The following is a 23,028-nucleotide window of genomic DNA, read 5'->3' as shown; positions in this document are numbered from 1 at the left end:
TTTAACCCCAAATACAATCCTTATCATCAGAAGGGCCAATAGCTATGTCAAGAGCACCCCTGTGTTCAACGATTTCCTGGTGGGCCCTGCCCTTGGCTGAGCCAGATCAGTGCTGAAGGCTGGTCTCCAGCTGACTGGTGATGTTCACTGTCTGTGTTTGCTTCCTGCACAGGTTACCTGGCCCTGGTGATCGCAGCCTGTGTGATGAACTTTCACAGAGCCCTTCCTCTTTTCGTGATCACCGTGGTTGCCATCTTCTTTGTGGTCTGGGATCACTTCATGGCCAAATATGAGTCTCAGATAGCCCGGTTCCTGTCTCCAGGCCAAAGGCTACTGGACAGCCATTGGTTCTGGCTGAAGTGGTAAATGCACTCAGTTCTTCTGTTGTGGTTGAGAGAGATGTTAGTCTTTTCCAACACTGTTCCATAGATTTATTCTGAAATTGCTTCATCACTGATGGGATATTGAAGCTAGAAACAACCTAGGGAATAATCCATTAAAAAAAAATTTTTTTAACCTTCATTTTACAAGCAGGACATGAAGGCCTAGATCAGGCCTAGATTCATGCAAGATGTACTCAAATGCCCCTACAAACTGCCTTCATTTCAAGTGCCACTAAATGATAAAATGTTGTCCAAAAGTTGGGATGGTTCTGACTTGAAGGGGTGACTTTCTCTCTGGGCATGAAGCTGGCTTCTTTTGGAGGAAAGGTCTGTGAATTAGTAAAATCAGCTCTCTCTTATAGGACCCCTGTCCTGAAGGTGACTGTTCGGGGCTTTTCTTTCAGCCTGTCTCTTTGGGAGCACCCCGTCTCCAGGTGGCCCTACAGGGTAGCACCCAGAACCTATTCTCCCCAGCATGGCCAACATGGGATCTACCAAGAAAGCTCACACATTCTTGGCCTAAGGACCAGGGTTTACAACCCCAACAGAGCATCCTCTCCAGCTCTGCCATCTACTGAATCACTCTTCCTGTGCCCACTGGGTTCTCCAGGGAGTCAGAACCAGGTCTAAAGTCCAACTTAGCTCTCCAAGGCTTGGGTGGGTCCCCCAGTGCAGAGGACACATTTCAAGTTCTTCCTTGAAAGGAAGAAGGTAATGCTTCACCCATCTCCCTAAATGGAGGAGAGAATTCCCAGCAGCTCTCAGGAAGAAATCACCAGACTTCCTCTCCAGACATCCTTTCTCCTCTCTGACCCCTTTATGAATACTGCCCCAGCAAAGAGTCCAAGAATTGTGGAGTATTGGGGATACATTGCTTCATTTTTTGACTATGTAGCCTTTCTAGCTACACCCAAAGAGGGTCTCTTGCAATTTCTAGAAGCATAATGTCCAAGTGCCAGGATGTGTTACTCAATGTGTGTTGTTTGTACATTTAAGCCTGATTAAGATTTCCAAGGTAGCACAACAAATGATGCCAAAGCATCCTTCCTGGTTTTCTTAGGGTGATATGGGGCTGCCTGATCCTGGCAGTTATTCTCTGGCTGGTCTTTGACACTGCTAAACTGGGCCAACAGCAGCTGGTGTCTTTTGGAGGACTCATAATGTACACTTCCCTGACGTTTCTATTTTCCAAGCACCCAACCAAAGTAAGTATGAAATCAATCTTTTTTTTTTCCTTTTTTTCCCTCATGTGTAAATTGCTCAAAGTAATGAGTATGAAAGAATTGAACTGCTATTCCATATTTTTCTTACCTTGCTATGATATTTTAAATGGCTAAGGTGCCCTTTTCCTGAATGTTAATAGTTCTATTACTCTATATTCTTCATTCCCAGTAATTTTCCAGTTGTTCAACTAGTGAGATATCCTCTTCTGTCAAGTCTGATTTCTACTTCTGTACTGCCATCCCCACCATTAAACACAAATACAAAGAAAACTCATCCATTTTGATCCAAATTTCTTCAGACCAGTAAATAACAATATTCTACCTTTGGATTCTGCAGTTTATCAAATTTCTATTTGCCATTGAGGCTGTTTTACTCCAAAAATTTGTCCTTAAGCAGTTTTGTTTACACTGAATTCAATTCTCATCCTTGTTTTATCATCCTGGAACCCACTAAATTGGCAAGAATTTTGAGATATTAAAACTTTCACATATGATTCATAACAGCAAACTTTACTAGCTGAAAGTCTGAAGACTTTACTGGCTGAGTGATTGATCCAAAAAAAAAAAAGAGCATTAATCAAAGACCAAAGCCACTTGATAAGATCCAAATTGCTTTCCCTGTTTAGGTGAACATCTCCACTGTTTTCTGTGCCTCCAGGCCCATAGTTCTGTGCAGAGCACTCATCTCTGCACCAAAGATGAAAGCACTTGAATGTCCATTTACATGCTGCACTCCCTGGGACTGCATTAGAGTTAATTGGTTCCTTTTACAGTGAAATGAAAGCCCCTCCGCAGGGTGGAATTTCACTTAACTCACTTACAAATTGTCAGATCAGCAAACCTTGGACACACAGAGAAGTCATGTTCAGCCTTTCCATTTTCCAGATGGGAAAATAATTACATGTATCTAAGATTTACCACATGACCAGAAGACCAGATCCTTCCTCCTTTAGTGACTCTACTAAAACTACTCTTCATGTCTAAGTGATTTTATCATGACAAAATGGTTACATGCGTTTCCAGGAGTGAAGGCTTAAACTCAGGTTTAAGAAGAAGTAGTACAATTCTGAGATTTTTAGTATAATTCTAAGGAGGGATTCTTTGCTCACAGCTGCTTTGGCCTCTGAAAGAAGGTGGGTCACAAGCCATATCTGAGAAGCTTCCAAGAAAATAGTGATCCTCTGGTAATTTATGCTGAGTTCAACATTCATTTTCTAATAAAATGTCTCTTCTTTTTTCGGTATAGGTTTACTGGAGGCCTGTCTTTTGGGGAATTGGGTTACAGTTTCTTCTTGGGCTTTTGATACTAAGGACAGAACCTGGATTTATGGCTTTTGATTGGTTGGGTAAACAAGTTCAGGTAAGTTCTGTTCAAAGGATTACCTTGTTTTTTATAGTGCTTTTAACATTTGAATATAATCCTTAAGATATGTCAGAAATAAATTTATTTATCTGCATTCAGTTCAGTTCAGTCACTCAGTCATGTCCGACTCTTTGAGACCCCACGGACTGCAGCACGCCAGGGCTCCCTGTCCATCACCAACTCCCGGAGTTCACCCAAACTCATGTCCATTGAGTCGGTGATGCCATCCAACCATCTCATCCTCTGTCGTCCCCTTTTCCTCCTGCCTTCAATCTTTCCCAGCATCAGGGTCTTTTCAAATGAGTCAGCTCTTTGCATCAGGTGGCCAAAGTATTGGAGTTTCAGCTTCAACATCAGTCCTTCCAATGAACACTCAAGACTGATCTCCTTTAGGATGGAGTGGTTGGATCTCCTTGCAGTCCAAGGGCCTCTCAAAAGTCTTCTCCAACACCACAGTTCAAAAGCATCAATTCTTCAGTGCTCAGCTTTCTTTATAGTCCAACTCTCATATCCATACATGACTACTGGAAAAAAACTGTAGCTTTGACTAGACGGACCTTTGTTGACAAAGTAATGTCTCTGCTTTTCAATATGCTGTCTAAGTTGGTCATAACTTTCCTTCCAAGGAGTAAGCATCTTTTAATTTCATGGCTGCAGTCACCATCTGCAGTGATTTTTGAGCACAGGAAAATAAAGTCAGCCACTGTTTCCACTGTTTCCCCATCTATTTGTCATGAAGTGATGGGACCAGATGCCATGATCTTAGCTTTCTGAATGTTGAGTTTTTAGCCAACTTTTTCACTCTCCTCTTTCACTTTCATCAAGAGGCTCTTTAGTTCTTCTTTACTTTCTGCCGTAAGGGTGGTGTCATCTGCATATCTGAGGTTATTGATATTTCTCCTGGTAATCTTGATTCCAGCTTGTGCTTCCTCCAGCCCAGCGGTTCTCATGATGTATTCTGCATTTAAGTTAAATAAGCAGGGTGACAATATACAGCCTTGACTTACTCTTTTTCCTATTTGGTTGATTCAAATTTTAATTTCATAGCATGAGTTAGACAAATAATTTTGTTTATGTGGAATATGTTAATCTGCCAAGTTCATTATTATTTTGTCTCTTACCCATATCATGGGCTTCCCTGCAGGAGACCTGGGTTCAATCCCTGGGCTGGAAAAATTCCCTGGAGGAGGGCATGGCAACCCACTCCAATGTTCTAGTCTGGAGAATCCCCATGGACAAAGGAGCCCGGCAGGCTACAGTCCACGGGGTCGCAAAGAGTAGGGCACAACTGAGTGACTAAGTACCCATGACATCACTTCTCTATCTCATTTGACCCCTGCATCCTGTCCCAGGGGCCACTCTTCTAAGATGCTTCCCCAAACAGGGAAACAAACTTCTATACATCCAGTAGTAACTAGTACCTCCCATGTACCATCTATGTCTTCTGGAGCAAATTATCACACCTAGCTTATTCTTTAGCACCATGGAGTCATAGTGAATGTCAGAAATGCCAGGAAATCTGTATGCAGCTACAGTCCTAGAATATATTTCCCGGCCATCTGCTGGAGGGGGGAAGTTGAGAAAATTAGCTCTCCAAGTCTCTCCACAAGTTTTCTGGGTCCTCGCCTTCTGCAGAGCCTGGTTGGTCTTGTGGATGGTAACAACTGTTTCAGTGTTTGTAATGATCTGCTCTTTTCCTTTCTGTAAATCAGACGTTCCTGGGGTACACTGATGCTGGTGCTTCATTTGTCTTTGGTGAGAAATATACAGACCACTTTTTTGCATTCAAGGTAAAACCAAACACTTTTTTTCTGTGTAGACATTTCCTTTTCAGTGACTTCTCCATCAGCAGATGTTCAGATAGACCCTAACTGACCAGAACCCAGGCATGTCACAGGGGCACAGCATAGCACCATCCTTTCTCCTTTACAATTTATCTGAAGTCAATGGGCTGAAAGCATATTATTTTGTTATTATAACATTAAGGAAGACTTCCCTAGTGGTCCAATGGCTAAGACACTGAGCTCCCAATGCAGGGGACCCAGGTTCAATGGTCAGGGAGCTAGATCCCACACGTCGCAACTAAGATTATGCATGCCACAGTGAAGATCAAATATCCTGCCTGCCACAGCTAAGTCATGATGCAGCCAAATAAATAAATAACTTTTTTAAAACATTAAAGAGAACATGTAAAGGAAATCAGAAATATCGAAATATAGGCAGATCTCAGAGATGTTGCAAGTTCAGTTCCAGACCACCACAGTAAAGTGAATATCACAATGAAGTGATCACACAAGTTTTTTGGTTTCCCAGTGCACATAAAAATTGTGTTTACAACTCCACTGTCATCTATTAACTGTGACATAGCAGTATGTCTTAAAAAAGTACATACCTTAATTTAAAATCACTTTATTGCTAAAACACATCAAAACAGTCACAACAGTAACATCAAAGATCACTGATCATAACAAACATAGTAATAATGGAAAAGGTTGAAATATTGTGAGCATTACCAACATGTGACCCAAAAAATGGCGCCGATAGACTTGCTCAATGAAGGAGTGCCACAATCCTTCAATCTGTGAAAAACACAACATGCAAGAAGCACAATCAAGTGAAGCACAATAAAACAGGCTATGCCTGTACTCTGGGGAGTTGCATAACATTTGCTGATACACTTATGAAAGCTCATATGGGGTAATAGGATCTGAGATTTCAGGGGAAAGAACACGAGGTACCTGGCAATGAATAGACATACGGCTGCTAATGCCTCCCTGGTCCAGGCTCAGTGACAGCTCTGCACTCAGGAAACTCCTTAATCCCAGACAAAGTGGGACAGCTGGTCACCCACACCAACCTCTGTTCTTACAGAACCATCCCCGAGCTAAACCTTTCCCCTCCTTCCTTCAGCACTGCCTTCACCTTGGCAGGCCTGCAGGCCGGGCCTTCTCCCAACCACAGGAAGGATGTTATTTTACAGGGGAAAGGCAACTTGGCCACTTAGCCCCAAGGTCAGGCCTAATCAATTCTCTCCCAGGCCTTCCACAGCCCCCGGAAGCTCACCTTCCTCTGGGAAGTCCCTACAAATCCTGTTGATGAGTCAGAAAAAGCATTCAGCTTTTTCCTCAGATTTCTTTTTTATGGTATGCTATTGTTCCTACACTTTTTTATTGTTTTCTCACGCATGGACTCCATTTACCTCCAAATTGCCTCTGCCAACTGCTATGCTGAATCTTTTTTTAAACTACTGATTTGATACTTTGGTGCTGAAATAACTAAGCCATCTCTGAAAGGTCCAGTGTTTACAAATTGAGATAGAAATATGTTCCTATCATAAATTGAATCCCGAATTACAAAAAATAAAATCACAAAGAAGGAGGAACTTGCTGTTCAGGTCGCACCACTGTCTTCAGACCTCCCCACCACCACCACCACCACCAAGGACAACACCTGTCCTCTCCCCCGGGGCATCCTTTCTGCCAAAATAGATTCCCTGTGGGAACGTTAGTGAGATGAGCCCCTTTAACTCCCTGAAGCTTTCAGGAAGACTCTGCCTGCCCATTAAAGCCAATAAAAGCACATAAATGAGTGCATTCTGAATAATGGCACAAAAAGTCTTTTGCTATGTATTATTAATAGATTTTTCTAAATTAGATCCTGTACAAGTTGTCCTCAGTCATTCTGTGTCTCTGGTGGCAGCTTGTTCCTGGCCATTTAGCTGGGAACAGAGGGGAAGGGAACAATGGAGAAGTGGTGGTAAGGGATCCAGACTACAACCCATTGTGGTCCATGCAGGGTAGAAACTGCTTCCTGTAGAAACACAAGCTGCATGGAAGGCATCCAAAGAGCATCAGGAAAAGATCTAGAAAAAGACAACCTTCATTAACACAGAAGTAGACTAGTCCCAAAGTCTAATCTTTGTATAATGATTCAAAAATCTCTAAGTAAAATATTCATTATTCTAAAAACTAAATGCATGAATGCTTGCTCTATAGGAGGCATTATTTAAGTAGCTACTGTGTCACTACTATGAATAAAGACCTGAGGATGCTCGCAGTTAACCTTGATCCAGGTTGCTCTGATAATAAGTAGTGAATCCTATCTGTTGAATATCAGAATGACAAGGATATATGCCAGTGGTTTTCAGTTTCTTGATCTAATTATTATAAGTTTCCTCTCCAAAATGTCATTGTTCTCTAGAAACTGAAAAGGAAAGCCCATCATAGTAGGATTTTTTTTTTAAGTTTCCTATGAAATACACTCAAGTTTATCCTGAACAAATTAGAAGAGACTGTATGTAGATGAGAAGATGCCTGATAAAAGTGTTGTTTATTCAAGAGAAGTTTCCAGTATTTTGATGACATTTCAGAGGGGAAAAAGGAGGCAGAAAGGAGGAGATTGATCTGAAACCTACTAGTCCTGCTGGGATCAGTGTTAACTGTGGCCACTCTTGTCCTCCACCCACCCCCCAGGTCCTGCCCATTGTGATTTTCTTCAGCACTGTGATGTCCATGTTGTACTACCTCGGATTGATGCAGTGGATCATTAGAAAGGTACCGGGACTGCAAGGAAGTGGGTGACAGAGGTAGAGCTGATTATCTCAGGGTCAAATTCTTGAATGTCTTTTATCTGGATTTTTACAAAATGTCTTTCCCTTCATACCGAGATCCATTCCTACCCCCAAGGTATTAGATTCAAACCTAATCCTCCATGGCTCCACAGAGGGTATTTTATCTCCAGGACTTCTAATAACTCTGTGACTTGAGACTCCCTGGACATCTTCATGAAACCTCAGCAGTTACTCCTTTAGCCAAAGAATTGACTTCAAGAAGTCAGGACCAGATTGTCCTTTCATCTTAACTATCCATCCATGCCTTACACAGAGGCATCACTGCTTACCCTCAGATGATAACCCAAATGGATCCTCCTTGTCTAGGAGTTGCTAGAGAATCAAAGGAAGAAAGGAAAGCTGCTCTTCTCTCATGAGGGGGTTTTGTCAGCATGCAAAAATTTTTTTTAGGTCTGCAAAGTTCATCTCAGTCCAGCTGCCCCCAACAACTGTCAGTCCTACATCATGTTATATCACAAAACTCAGTAATTTGTAAGTTAGTTTAAATGCACTCGAGAACAAAGCAGCGTATAGAGGTTTTGGGCATAGCCACAACCCTCCTTTGATCCCTGTAAATAAATAAAATGGGGAGAGAGCCAGAATACCAGCAGGATTAAAGGTTTCAGCAAGAGTGCCAGAAGGCATACTTTTCTGACTGTCAATTTAAACACTTAGTATTCCTGTATTTCATGTCGAAGCAGGAAGGAAGGAGAACGGATGCAACAGAAAGTCTCCATCCCCGGGTGGGCACTACAGTCTCTGGTTGGAAGAACCACTACAAAAGTGGGACTGTCAACCATGTTTGAGACTCAGGTAGAAAAGGCCAAACCTCAACTACCCCCCATTACTTATTAACTAAGCAATCTCTGACAGAACAACTTAACTGTTCTGTGCCTTGGTTTCCTCTTCTGTAAAATGTGTCTAAATATAGGACCTCCCTGAGAGGGTTATTATAAGGATTAAATTCATCACTAGAACAAGGGCTTAAAATAGTCCTTGGAGTGCTATGAAGACTGCCATGACTGTTAGAAAATATTATAACTTATTACTCAAAAAAAAAATCAAGACATTACTTATACAAAATAGACATTTCAAGAGACATTCATTGTATAGTGTTCAAAGAATATACAATGATTCAGACTTCAGTTCAGTTCTGTTCACTCAGTCATGTCCGACTCTTTGAGACCCCATGGACTGCAGCACACCAGGCCTCCCTGTCCATCACCAACTCCTGGAGCTTGCTCAAACTCATGTCTATCGAGTCAGTGATGCCATCCATATATCTCATCCTCTGTCAACCCCTTCTCCTCCTGCCCCCAACTCCTCCCAGCATCAGGGTCTTTTCCAATGAGTCAACTCTTCGCATGAGGTAGGCAAAGTATTGGAGTTCTTCATATCAGGTGGCCAAAATATTGGAGTTAAAGCTTCCACATCAATCGTTCCAATGAATATTCAGGACTAATTTCCTTTAGGATTGACTGGTTTGATCTCCTTGCAGTCCAAGGGACTTTCAAGGGTCTTCTCCAACACCACAGTTCAAAAGCATCAATTCTTCAGTGCTCAGCTTTCTTTATGGTCCAACTCTCACATCCATACTGGAAAAATCATAGCTTTGACTAGATGGACCTTTGTTGGCAAAGTAATGTCTCTGCTTTTTAATATGCTGTCTAGGTTGATCATAACTTTCCTTCCAAGGAGCAAGTGTCTTTTAATTTCATGGCGGCAGTCACCATCTGCAGTGATTCTGGAGCCCAATAAGGAAAGTCTGTCACTGTTTCCATTGTTTCCCCATCTATTTGCCATGAAGTGATGGGACTAGATGGCATGATCTTAGTTTTCTGAATATTGAGTTTTAAGCCAACTTTTTCACTCTTCTCTTTCACTTTCATCAAGAGGCTCTTTAGTTCTTCACTTTCTGCTGTAAGTGTGGTGTTATCTGCATATTTGAGGTTATTGATATTTTTCCCGGCAATCTTGATTCTGGCTTGTGCTTCATCCAGCCCGGCATTTCACATGATGTACTCTGCATATAAGTTAAATAAGCAGGATGACAATACACAGCCTTGACATACTCCTTTCCCAATTTGGAACCAGTCTGTTGTTCCATATCTAGTTCTAACTATTGCTTCTTGACCTGCATACAGATTTCTCAAGAGGCAGGTCAGGAGGTCTGGTATTCCCATCTCTTTAAGAATTTTCCAGTTTGTTGTGATCCACACAGTCGAAGGCTTTGGAGTAGTCAATAAAGCAGAAGTAGATGCTTCTGGAACTCTCTTCCTTTTTCAATGATCCAACGGATGTTGGCAATCTGATCTCTGGTTTCTCTGCCTTTTCTAAATCCAGCTTGAACATCTGGAAGTTCACAGTTCACGTACTGTTGAAGTGTGGCTTGGAGAATTTTGAGCATTACTTTGCTAGCGTGTGAGATGAGTGCAATTGTGCAGTAGTTTGAATATTCTTTGGCATTGCCTTTCTTTGGAATTGAAATGAAAACTGACCTTTTCCAGTCCTGTGGCCACTGCTGAGTTTTCAAATTTACTGGCATATTGACTCAGACTTACCATTCAAATAAGATTTGATCAGCCTGCTTTATGCACTATATAATGAAAACGCTAGGTGGCGTTTTGAGGGACTCCAAGGAGCTCCAGTCCTTTCTCAGTGCAGAAAGAATTCAGCGAAAGGCATGATTTATTAGAATCGGACGCTTATGAGTTTTACAAGCAGACAGGCAAGAAGTCGTCACGCCCTGAGAAACTAGCGGGCTACAGTCTTATAAGCCAAGGAAAAGTGCAGAGAGGGAAAAGACCATGTTCTTCCTCATTCTTGAGTAGACACCATGCTTCCATCATCAGCTCCTCCTCCATGCTTGGCAGAAGAGTTTTCTGTCCCCACCATGTCAAGCCAAGACTGTCATGGCACTATGGAAAATTATTTCAGATCTCAGAACAATGAGGGTCTTTCACTCTGAAGTGTCACCTTTTCTTTTTTTATTTATTTATTTATTTATTTATTTTTTCAGTGGGTTTTGTCATACATTGATATGAATCAGCCATAGATTTACACGTATTCCCCATCCCGATCCCCCCCTCCCACCTCCCTCTCCACCCGATTCCTCTGGGTCTTCCCAGTGCACCAGGCCCGAGCACTTGTCTCATGCATCCCACCTGGGCTGGTGAAGTGTCACCTTTTCTTAAATTATTGTTTTTATGTGTGCAGAGAGCATGTTAGTGAACTCACTGGGCAGGATGTGGGTCTCATGCCTCCATTGTTTTGTTGTTTTGGGGCATGTCTTGTACTTCTGTTGCAGGGCTTGTTGCTAAGCAAGCTTGCTTGGTTTTATGCTTAAGCAAATCTGCTTTCCTGAGTAATCATTAACTTACAGGAGTCTCCCTTTTTTTTTTTTTTTGTTTTTTTTTTCTATTTGCAATCCCTTAGTGTGATTTGCTATTTAATCACCTACTTTGTCCCTTTATTCTGTCCCTATCAATAAGGTATATATATTCAAGTTTAGTACAATTGTTGAAGTCCTCAGTATTTTCCTCCATTTTAAAGATTTTTATCCCTACTTTGAAGTTCTGTGTGTACAAACAGTTCTCTACTGAGTTTATCCTTTTTTGCCTTTTAGGTTGGATGGGTAATGCTAGTGACTATGGGAACATCTCCTGTTGAATCTGTAGTTGCTTCTGGCAATATATTTGTTGGACAGGTAAGTTGTAATATCAAAAAACAAAACATCTGCTAAAATAGATACTCTTTCCAGAAAGAGAAAAAAAATTTTTTAAATGACAGTGTTATTTCCTTTACTGTAGGAGGAAGGTATCAAGATAAGGAACCCTCAATATTAATAATGTGCAGACTCCAAGGGTAGAGAGAGAGAGAGAGCTCTTCTGAGAGAGTCCATGCCCTAGTGTGAAATTTGGGTTCTTGGAAGTTTATGGAGAGGAAGGAAAACTGAATCATTTTATCAAAGCACGGGCTTCTCATGTACAGATTCTCAACAAATCTTTTCTGAATTAGCTGAGTTGTTGAGGTTTCTGACCCACCCGTCAAAGGCTAGCAGCTCATTTACTCAGATGGAGTTCACCATTTGTCTTGAAGCTGCAAATATGTAACAGGCAGCCTCTCATTCTCTAGTATTAATATAAAGCTTGTGGCAATGAAAGAGACCAAGAAAGGCTTTCCCCCAAGAACCATGCAGCCATATCAGTACTTAAGCTCATTCTCAACTTATCTGAACTGTCCAATAGTCTCTTTGCTGAGCCTAAAGAAAAATGATGATGAGCAAAAGCATTTTCACCTTCCTTATCCATCACATGCATTTTTGCCCAAAGTCCATTTAAGCAAAGAAATATGTTGCCAAGGGGCATCTCTCGAAATGGCAGCATTCCTAAGGGGTATATAAGTAAGAAATCCTCATCACTTAGGATACATAACTTCAGGCAGAATGGAATCACACACCAAGGAAACCAGGTATGAATACTTGCTAGCATGGCTGTGCAAGGAAACTGAATTTGAAGCAAAAATCAAGTCACCCCTAAAAACACATGGCCCCAAATTAAAAGGCTTAACAATTGCTCCAGGCAGCTCAGCCTTCTGATTGGTAAGCCTAGCTTACTAGCCTAGAGCAGAGTCTTTAGGCTCATACTTCTTTCCCTAGTAGTTGAAATTATTATAATTATAGCCATAAAATCCCTCAGGACTAATTAGGGCACCATCTTGAGTTGATTACTCCTACCTGCAGGGTAAGAGGGCTCATGTACTGAGTTTCTATTTAGTCCATAAATTGAAGCTCAACACACTCAGTCTTATAGAACAATTAGAAATAATGAGGGGAAAATTGTAAAATTGCACACATGCTCCTGTGGTGCTCAATTTGATACTTGGTATGTACTTAATATGCTAAAAGTACGGCTATTATTTTTGGAGAGTCCCACACTGTAGGCCACCTGCCCTTCTTAATGGAACTCAAGCCTTTACAACTATACTCTAATCGATGCCTTTCCATGCAAGTAGGGGTGGTTCTCTGATTTTCAATTAGGGAAGAGCCCATGGGCACCTGTCCTTGTTATTGCTGGTAATTTTTAATACTTATGTCTTTGTTTCCCTGTGGTATCAGCAAAGAGGTTAGGGTATGTTGAGATGAAGCTGGGAGATGGGAAGTCACAGAGGTTTGGGAATCATAGTTCCCAAGGCCAGGCCACTAGATAGAGTTACTTGGCCCATGGTTGTCCAAACTTAGAAAAGAGTACCAAGTCATCAGAGTCCAATCCTAGGGTAGGCAGGAGCCTTACATAAACTGGCCTTGCAAACTTCATACATGACTCTGTATATACACTGCCCTAGAGTCCAAAAGACCCAGACATTGATGGTATAGGGTTTTGGGGGGGGGGGTTGTTTTTGTTTTTGTTTTGTTTTGATGGTATAGGTTTTTAAATGTGAACACTCATCAGAACCACCAGCAAGTTTGTTAAAACACTGCTGCTGGACCCAGCCCTAGAGTTTTCCATTTAGTAATTCTGAGAACTTGTGGGTCTAACAAGTTCCTGGCTCAAGCGGATGGAACTGGCCTGAAGTCCACTCTTAGAAATACTGCTGTAGAGAATGGAAGTTTGAGTAGTAGCCTCTCCTCCTCAGGGAAGGTTTAATCTGGTCATTTTGTATTTCCAGACCGAGTCTCCTCTGCTGGTCCGACCGTATTTACCATATGTCACCAAGTCTGAACTCCACGCAATCATGACCGCTGGGTTCTCTACCATTGCTGGAAGTGTCTTAGGTGCATACATCTCTTTTGGGGTAAGAATGTTTCAAGCTTAACTTATGGAAAAATTCAATCTTTTTCTTTCTTTGCTATTATTTCAGTTCTTTCCTTTACTACTGCTGCCAAATAAGGAGGCAAAAAGAGTATCCCTTTTTGCTGTATAGATGGTCACAGTTCTTTTGGCATTTGAATAGAGTGACCCCAAAGAGCTTTGGTGTTTCACCTTCATATCCCAGCTACCTAACCATGAACTATATCCAGCCATACCAGAATGAAATCTAGTATTTCAATCATAACCTCATATTATGAGGTTACTTTGGGTGAAAATTTAAATATGTAAAAAAAAAATTTAACTATTACAGACACTAGTGAAAGGCCATCTAGGTCATGGATTAGCAAACTGTGGCCCAGGGGCAAATTTAGATCACTTTGTTGGTTTTTTTAATAACTACAGTTTAATTGGAAGCCAGCTATTCCTGTTCCTTATCTAAGCAGCTTTTATGATACAGAGTTGAGTAGTTGTGGCCCCAAAAGCAAAAACTATTTACCCTTTACAAAAAGCTTCTTCTGACTCCTGGCTTACAGCAGAGATTCTCAAAACCTACTTTACATTGAAATCACCTGGGAGCTTTTAAAAGCCCTAATGCGTCTCTTTCAGATCTGGTTTCCTCGGTGTGTATGCCCAGAAGTGGTATTGCTGGGTCATATGGCAGTTCTATTTCCAGTTTTTTAAGAAATCTCCACACTGTTCTCCATAGTGGCTGTACTAGTTTGCATTCCCACCAACAGTGGAAGAGGGTTCCCTTTTCTCCACACCCTCTCCAGCATTTATTGCTTGTAGACTTTTGGATAGCAGCCATCCTGACTGGCGTGTAATGGTACCTCATTGTGGTGTTGATTTGCATTTCTCTGATAATGAGTGATGTTGAGCATCTTTTCATGTGTTTGTTAGCCATCTGTATGTCTTCTTTGGAGAAATGTCTGTTTAGTTCTTTGGCCCATTTTTTTGATTGGGTCATTTATTTTTCTGGAATTGAGCTGCAGGAGATGTTGTATTTCTGCAGGAGGAGTTGTATATTTTTTAGATTAATCCTTTGTCTGTTGCTTCATTTGCTATTGTTTTCTCCCAATCTGAGGGCTGTCTTTTCACCTTGCTTATAGTTTCCTTTGTTGTGCAAAAGCTTTTAAGTTTCATTAGGTCCCATTTGTTTAGTTTTGCTTTTATTTCCAATATTCTGGGAAGTGGGTCATAGAGGATCCTGCTGTGATTTATGTCGGAGAGTGTTTTGCCTATGTTCTCCTCTAGGAGTTTTATAGTTTCTGGTCTTACATTTAGATTTTTAATCCATTTTGAGTTTATTTTTGTGTATGGTGTTAGAAAGTGTTCTAGTTTCATTCTTTTACAAGTGGTTGACCAGTTTTCCCAGCACCACTTGTTAAAGAGGTTGTCTTTTTTCCATTGTATATCCTTGCCTCCTTTGTTGAAGATAAGGTGTCCATAGGTTTGTGGATTTATCTCTGGGCTTTCTATTCTGTTCCATTGATCTATATTTCTGTCTTTGTGCCAGTACCATACTGTCTTGATGACTGTGGCTTTGTAGTAGAGTCTGAAGTCAGGCAGGTTGATTCCTCCAGTTCCATTCTTCTTTTTCAAGATTACTTTGGCTATTCGAGGTTTTTTGTATTTCCATACAAATTGTGAAATTATTTTTCTAGTTCTGTGAAAAATACCGTTGGTAGCTTGATAGGGATTGCATTGAATCTATAGATTGCTTTGGGTAGAATAGCCATTTTGACAATATTGATTCTTCCAATCCATGAACACGGTATGTTTCTCCATCTGTTTGTGTCCTCTTTGATTTCTTTCATCAGTGTTTTATAGTTTTCTATGTATAGGTCTTTGTTTCTTTAGGTAGATATACTCCTAAGTATTTTATTCTTTTTGTTGCAATGGTGAATGGTATTGTTTCCTTAATTTCTCTTTCTGTTTTCTCATTGTTAGTGTATAGGAATGCAAGGGATTTCTGTGTGTTAATTTTATATCCTGCAAATTTACTATATTCCGTTGAATTAGCTCTAGTAATTTTCTGGTAGAGTCTTTAGGGTTTTCTATGTAGAGGATCATGTCATCTGCAAACAGCGAGAGTTTCACTTCTTCTTTTCCTATCTGGATTCCTTTTACTTCTTTTTCTGCTCTGATTGCTGTGGCCAAAACTTCCAAAACTATGTTGAACCACCAACTAATAAAAATAAATGAAAAATAAAATAAAATAAAATATTAAAAATAAATAAATAAAAGCCCTAATGCTTTTATTAGGAATTCATCCAGAATCTCTTGGGATGAGACCCAGGCATCAATATTATTTTTCAGTCCTCAGATTTCATTGTATAGCCCAGTTTGAGAGCAGTTGGTCTATGGGATGGGGCTGAAGAATGTTATGGTAACTGGTGCACATGCCTCGAGCACAGAGCTTACAGCCTCCAGTGGAGAAATGGCATAACACAGCAGTTGCATGGTCCAGGTGATGAGGAATTCTTATAAGATAGGCAAATTTCGATCCAGGACTTCATCCAAATCTTACAGAGCCAATCAGTGGGAAGAGGAAAGACAAAAAGGGTGGAGACCTCAGGAACAGTGTTTGACTCATGCCCCAGATGGATTGCTGTAGGAATTCTGCCTACAAAACTGTGCTGGGTGGAATGGGAGTGGGGAGGGAGGAGTAGATTCTATAATTCTGGAAACACAGGGAAGAGAATCCAGAAACAAGGTGAGGTTGTGGGAGGGAAAGGGAAAGAGTTCAAGCAGAACTGCAGTGAGGAAAACAAAAACAACTTCAGATTAAAGGGACTCTGAATTAACAGATATTATGTAGAGGCACAAAGGAAGATGGAGAGGGGTGTATTCATGCCTGCACCCCAGATACCCTTCACCTGAATTGATGACATAATGAAACAGCTTTGGGGGCTATTTGAACATTTGAAAGAACAACAGAGAGGTAGAGTTATCTTCTTTGAAAGTTCCTACAACACAGGATTAATTCTCTTCTGAAATGGTCAAATTTTGGTTTGTGCTTCTCCAAGAGGATGTGGTCAATTGATGCCATGTCCTCCCTTCTCTCAAGTTGATGCCCAGGATATGACTAACTGAGCTTTCCCAAGCCTCCAAAGAAACACTGATTTCTGGCACAGAAACAATGCCTGCCCGTCTCCTCCCTTGTAAGGCATTTGGATCATTCATTCTAAACACAACAGAAAAGCTAAACCTTAAACGTCTTTCTCTTGAAATCACAGGTTTCATCCTCTCATTTGTTAACTGCTTCAGTTATGTCTGCACCTGCGGCATTGGCTATTTCTAAACTTTTTTGGCCTGAGACAGAAACACCCAAAATAAACCTCAAGAATGCCATGAAAATGGAAAATGGGTAAGTGGGACAAGTTCACCTAGTTAATAGTTAATTACTACCCAAGTAGGAGGCTGGGGGTGGAGGAGGAGAGGTTTGCTCCAGTCCAAATTCAAAGTGCAGCAAAAATTTTATTATCAGAGAACACAGTGAATTAAAGTGAATTTAATTTCCCATAACGATGTAGACTTCATCCAAAATATCTTCTTTCAGCACTCAAGGAAATCTCTTCTAACTACCAGTACCTAAATGTAAATACATTTCCTTGACTGTTCAGTGTAGGTATTTCATTTAATTAACTTTTTTTTAGATTGAAGTATAGTTGGTTTGTGATATTATAATAGGTTCAGGTGAATAGATAGTTAATTTTAAATATAATATATACAGTTCATTGTGCCTCCCTTGGTAGCTCAGCGGTAAAGAATCCACCTACAATGCAGGAGACACAGGAGACATGGGTTTGATCCCTGGGTCAGGAAGATCCCCTGGAGAAGGAAATGGCAACCCACCCCAGTATTCTTGCCAGGAAAATCCCATGGACAGAGGAGCCTGGCAGGCTGCAGTCCACAGGGTCACAAAGAGTCAGACACAACTGAGCAACTGAATCCACACATAGGCTTCATTGGGCCATGATTCAAGACTGTTGGAAAATCATAGGATCACCATTTCCAGAAGTTTCTTATATAACAGGGATGATGAGATGTGATATTAGTATTCCTAACCTCTCTTAGGTTCATTTACTTTTTGCTCTTTTTGAAAGAAAGAGAAAGGGGTGGGGAAAAAATAAGGAATTTAAGGTGTTCAAAAGTTTGTCATTATATAACAGAATTTATCAACCAACATGTTTCTGAGATTCATCCATTGTTTGTGTATAGAGAATCATAACCATGAGTGGAAAAGCAAGTTGCCAAAGTGTATATATGGAATATGTGGATTTCACTTATAAAGCTAGCAAATGTGTACACTAACACAATGTATTATTCAGGGGTAAAGAATATTAAAAAGAAAGGGAATCTTAAGCAAATCCTAGTGGGCCAAGTACCTCTGAGGTTAGAGAGAAGATTATGTGATTAATGAGGGAGTGCTCAAAGCTGATGTGACATTCCATTTCTTAAATGAGATGATGGATGCATACACAGACCTTCCTTGAATTGTTAGTTCTTATACTGTGAATATTTTATAAATATTCTCTGGAACCCACTTTTAATCAAATATATTTGTTTAAACCTGTTTTATTCTTTCCCAATTTTTATTATAAATTATTTCCCCAAATTAAAAGAGTGGTATAACACTTAGACACTCATATGCCCATCACCTATGCTCAAAAACTAAATCCTTTCATGATTTCATGGAATTCAGGTGAGTATTTCAGCCAGGACATGGGCCTGAGAGTTTGTATCTCCATTCGAATGAGCTCTGATTATGCCATTTCTACACCTATGATGTCCATCCACTGACAATCCTTCAGTAATTCTGGAATTGCTATTTTTTGATAAAGTGATTCAAGGAATCTTCTAGAAGCTGCAACACAGGGAGCATCCTCATCCATCTCCCTGGTGGCGAACATCGCTGTGAATTTGATTGCCTTCCTGGCCCTGCTGTCTTTTATGAATTCAGCCCTGTCCTGGTTGGGAAACATGTTTGACTACCCACAACTGAGTTTTGAGGTACAATTCTATTATATTCCTCCTCCTTTTCATTTCTGCCAATCTTTGTTAAAAATAAAACTGGTTTATGAACTGTCTATAATATACTCTAACTGGCTATAGTGCACTCTTCTATCACGTACAGACTGACCAGGAACCCCCCAACTTCCCACCCCTCTCTCCTCCTTCCCCCAACACAGAATCATTCATTCCTGACTCCTTCGCCCAAATCCTTCCTTACTTCAAATGAGCAGTTTCAACCTTTACTCCTAAAGGATAAAGAGAGGCTGGAGGAGGCACAGGGATTTCTGTGCCTAAGAACACAGAGGGGATGGGAACAATCTGGTCTCAGGCATGAGGCCCAAGAACTGGAAGCAAATCACTGCTCTAATGAAGTCTTCTTTTTTTTTGTAGGTAATATGCTCCTACATCTTCATGCCCTTTGCCTTCATGATGGGAGTCGACTGGCAAGATAGCTTTATGGTTGCCAAACTCATAGGTTATAAGACATTCTTCAATGAATTTGTGGCTTATCAGCAACTCTCAAAATTGATCCATTTAAGGCAAGCGGGTGGACCCAAATTTGTGGATGGTGTGCAGCAATATATGTCGGTGAGTACATTTCCTTCCCGATATACTTCAACACATACACACATTCATCAAATAGCTGCTGGTGCCTCTGTGTGTCAGGTACCATGCCAGGTATTTGGGGTACATCAGAGAAGAAAACAGGCCCCAAATTTTTGACTTCACAATCGGGTTATGTTGAGTTAATCACAGGGTATGCATGTGCACATGTGTGTATGTGATTGTGTGTAGAAGAAAACACAGCTAATCTTTACCACTGTGATCATTTACTTTGGAGCCACTATCAGTGCAAATCCGTGAGCTGGGATTAGAACAAATAGCTCAACTGGTAAAGAATCCATCTGCAATGCAGGAGACCCCGGTTCAATTTCTAGGTTGGAAAGATCTGCTGAAGAAGGGATAGGCTACCCACTCCAGTATTCTTGGACTTCCCTGGTGGCTCAGCTGGCAAAGAACCTGCCTGCAATGCAGGAGATCTGGGTTTGATCCCTGGGTTGGGAAGATCCCCTGGGAAAAGGGAATGGCTACCCACTCCAGTATTCTGGCCTGGAGAATTCCATGGACTATATAATAGCCCATGGGGTCGCAAAGAGTCAGACATGACTAAGTGACTTTCACTTTCACTTCACTTTCACATCAGGTATTTATGGAATGTCTTTGAGCGCTGTGCTATGGATGGCTGCCACAGTGTTAAATGAGTGATAAAGCCTCTGTTCTCATGGGACTCATCATCTAATGATCATGAAGTTCTCTTTCTTCCTGTTTAAGAAACTGTTTGATCTCTGAGAAACTGCCTAAGTGCCGCCTAGTGCCTGGGCATATTAAAGAGGCAGTGAGACACAACAACTATCCTCCAAGTGAATGTGGGAAGAAAAAAAGCTCAGGCCCTATAATTGTGTCAGGATTTCAGGTCCATAGCCTGCAAGGAGATGCTCGTGTCTACTTGGCCTTGAATGGGATGAGGGAATCTGGGTGAGGCTGTTATTTAAGCCATATTTGCAGCTGAGTCTCCAGCTTCTACTTTTCTGGAGAACAGAATTGTCACACATGGAAACTCTGAGGGAAATGGTGAACATTTCCTACCACCAACATTACTCATCAAAACAAGCTGCTTGGAATTAATGTCCTAGGCACATATTTGGCTTTAAAGGGAAAGGGGAGGAAAAGCATGCTGTTCAAGGTTCTGAGACTGCCCACCTCTGACCATCTCTCCCAGTCTCCCAAACACCAAACACGCAGATTACTCCCACATGTTACACAAATATAACAGCATACTCCAGGAGACTATGGATTTGTATTTATGGTCAGGGGCGTTTTGACCCACACATCTGAGATGAACAATAGCTCTGCAGGTCTCCTGTTTCTCAAATGTTCATTCTTCAACTGACCACGCAATGGAGCTTGGCCAAACGTCCTCACCGTTTGGATGCCGCCACAAACTAGCTGGCTTCCCTGCCAAAAGCAAAGAATAGGCTAAATTAAGTGAAATGTTTTCCATCCCCTACTGCTGGTTGCCTGAAAAAAGTAGTTTTGTTATTAAGCAAAGTGAGCTCTCAGTTCTGGCTGTACTAAGCAGGTTTGTGAACAGGTTATTAAGAGGATAGAAATAGAACAGTAGAGCTGATTTGGGTTGGGAGTGAGCCCAACCAGGGACAGACTCACAGGAGGATATTTGGAGATAGGAACTCAATGGATTTTGCTATTGTTGAGTCACGAAGGGGAAAGCATTTTGTTTTTCCAAATGTCTTATTTCCAATCAACTAAATGGGGACGAGTTCTTACAATTTCTGTTTACCAACCAACAAGTGGTGGGAGTGTCCCATCATCTCCTGGAAAAGGTACAATGTGACTAAAGCATACAACCTGGGCCCATAAGGCAAAAACCCAGTGTTATCCATTGAATTATGCACCCTGATGACCTTCATCTAAGTGTTCAGAATGCATACGTACAGATGGAAAGATGCCCATCACTAATTATTAGAGAAATGAAAATCAAAACTGCAGTGAGCACAACCGCACACCAGTCAGAAGGACCATCATTAAAAAGTCTACAAGTAACAAATGCTGGAGAGGGTATGGGGAAAAGGGAGCCCTCCTACACCGTTGGTTGGAATGTAAATTGATACAGCCACTGTGGAAAACAGTATGGAGGTTCCTCGATAGTTCAGTTGGTAAAGAATCCACCTGCAATGCAGGAGACCCCAGTTTGATTCCTGGGTCAGGAAGATCTGCTGGAGAAGGAATAGGTTACCCACTCCAGTAGTCTTGGGGTTCCCTTGTGGCTCAGCTGGTAACAAATCCACCTGCAATGCAGGAGACCCGGGTTTGATCCCTAGGTTGGGAAGATCCCCTGGAGAAGAGAGAGGCTACCCACTCCAGTATTCTGGCCTGGAGAATTCCATGGGCTGTATAGTCCATGGGGTTGCAAAGAGTCAGACATGACTGAGAGACTTTCACTTTCACTTTTCCTCAAAAAACTAAAACTAGAGTGACCATATGATCCAACAATCCCACTCCTGGGAATATACTCAGAGAAAAGTGTAATATGAAAAGATGCATGCACCCCAGTGTTCATATCAGCACTATTTACAATAGCCAAGACATGGAAGCAACCTAAATGTCCATCAACGGATGAATGAATAAAGAAGATATGGTACATATACACAATAGAATACTACCTAGCTATAAAAAATAAGAAAATAATGTCATTTTGCAGCAACGTGGATGAACCTAGCTATTATCATACTAAGTAAAGTAAGTAAGAGAAAGACAAATACCATATGATATCACTTATATCTAAGCAAAATCTAAAATATAACACAAATGAAATTATTTATGAAGCAGACACAGACTCACAGACAAGGAAAACAAACTTACAGTTACCAAAGGGGAAAGAGAAAAGAAGGGATAAATTCGGTTTGATATTGGCAGATAAAAACTACTATACATAAAATAGATAAACAATAAGGTCCTACTGTATAGGACAGCAAACTAAATTTATACCCTGTAATAAACCATCATGGAAAAGAATAAATATCTGTATATAATAAATATATATTTATATATCTGAATCATTTTGCTGAGCAGCAGAAGCTAACAAAACAGTGTAAATCAAATATACTTCTGTTTTTTAAAAAAAAAGAAGAATGCATATGTAGCATGTTACCCCCAGAATGAGCTCTTTATCACTCCATCATTTTCACATCTTCTTTTTCTTAGAATAAAGATAATACTTTACATGTTTGTTTGTTTACACATAAAACGCTCCATGGTACAGAACTCGAAAGGTACAAGAGGTGTACAGGATAAAGAAGTCATCCTCCCTATTTCTCTACCATTCAGCTCCTCTCCACATTTCACATCATGCTCTCTGTTGTCAGCAATGCTCTTTGCCCTTGGTAACATATCTTGGATGCCTGTGACACAATATGAGCACATCATAACTTATTTTAACCAGTCCCTTGTTGATGAACACTATTACAATTTTTTAGCTATTAGAAGTAATGCTACAATGACTTTCCTTGTTCCTGTGGCATCTTTGATCCAGTACAAGGAAAACTGAAAGAAGTATTATTAATTTCCTAGTATAGTGCAGCTCTTTCTATCACATAACCCTTCAGCAAAGGCTAAGTGGAATCATCCCAGCCTCCTTGTCCTCTTATTATAAGACCCTACATGGCCACATCTGTGTCCCTTCTTCCCCTAGATCCTCAGAAATGAGAAGGGAATCTTAAGCACTTTTTGCCATCTCCTTCCCCATAGTCTCTTAACAAGCTTGCCTATTTTTGAAGCCAATTGAACTAAATGAAAAAGCCATAGACTGAGCAGGGGACAAGAATGAGCTTTTCCACAAACAGTGGACTGCCCAAATACTTGAAATTTCTTTTTCCTGTCTGCATGATGATTGAGAATATCAACAAAGGAGTTCTCAGAAATTGTGAAAGAGAAGAGGAGCTTTATAATCAACAAAAAAACTTACCATTCCCACTTGAATCTTGAATGTGAGCTTTTAAAAATTCAGTTAGTGGGGGAAAAAAAGTTAGAGAAAAAAAAAAAG

General features: G+C 40.8%; 1 protein-coding gene across 1 annotated transcript in view; it reads left to right on the top strand.

Moving 5' to 3' along the window:
• Positions 1–23,028, top strand: part of SLC28A3 (solute carrier family 28 member 3) — a 118,817-nt gene that overhangs the window by 35,870 nt on the left and 59,919 nt on the right. The window contains exons 5-14 of the mRNA XM_043453802.1: positions 173–362; positions 1,444–1,588; positions 2,853–2,966; positions 4,682–4,759; positions 7,442–7,522; positions 11,204–11,284; positions 13,246–13,371; positions 16,628–16,758; positions 18,236–18,404; positions 18,798–18,995. Coding sequence (XP_043309737.1) covers positions 173–362; positions 1,444–1,588; positions 2,853–2,966; positions 4,682–4,759; positions 7,442–7,522; positions 11,204–11,284; positions 13,246–13,371; positions 16,628–16,758; positions 18,236–18,404; positions 18,798–18,995 — 1,313 coding nt within the window. The remainder of the gene's footprint in view (positions 1–172; positions 363–1,443; positions 1,589–2,852; positions 2,967–4,681; positions 4,760–7,441; positions 7,523–11,203; positions 11,285–13,245; positions 13,372–16,627; positions 16,759–18,235; positions 18,405–18,797; positions 18,996–23,028) is intronic.

This window comes from Cervus canadensis, chromosome 30 (assembly GCF_019320065.1).
Source record: "Cervus canadensis isolate Bull #8, Minnesota chromosome 30, ASM1932006v1, whole genome shotgun sequence".
NCBI lineage: Eukaryota > Metazoa > Chordata > Mammalia > Artiodactyla > Cervidae > Cervus > Cervus canadensis.
This window is presented reverse-complemented; position numbering and strand designations above follow the sequence as displayed.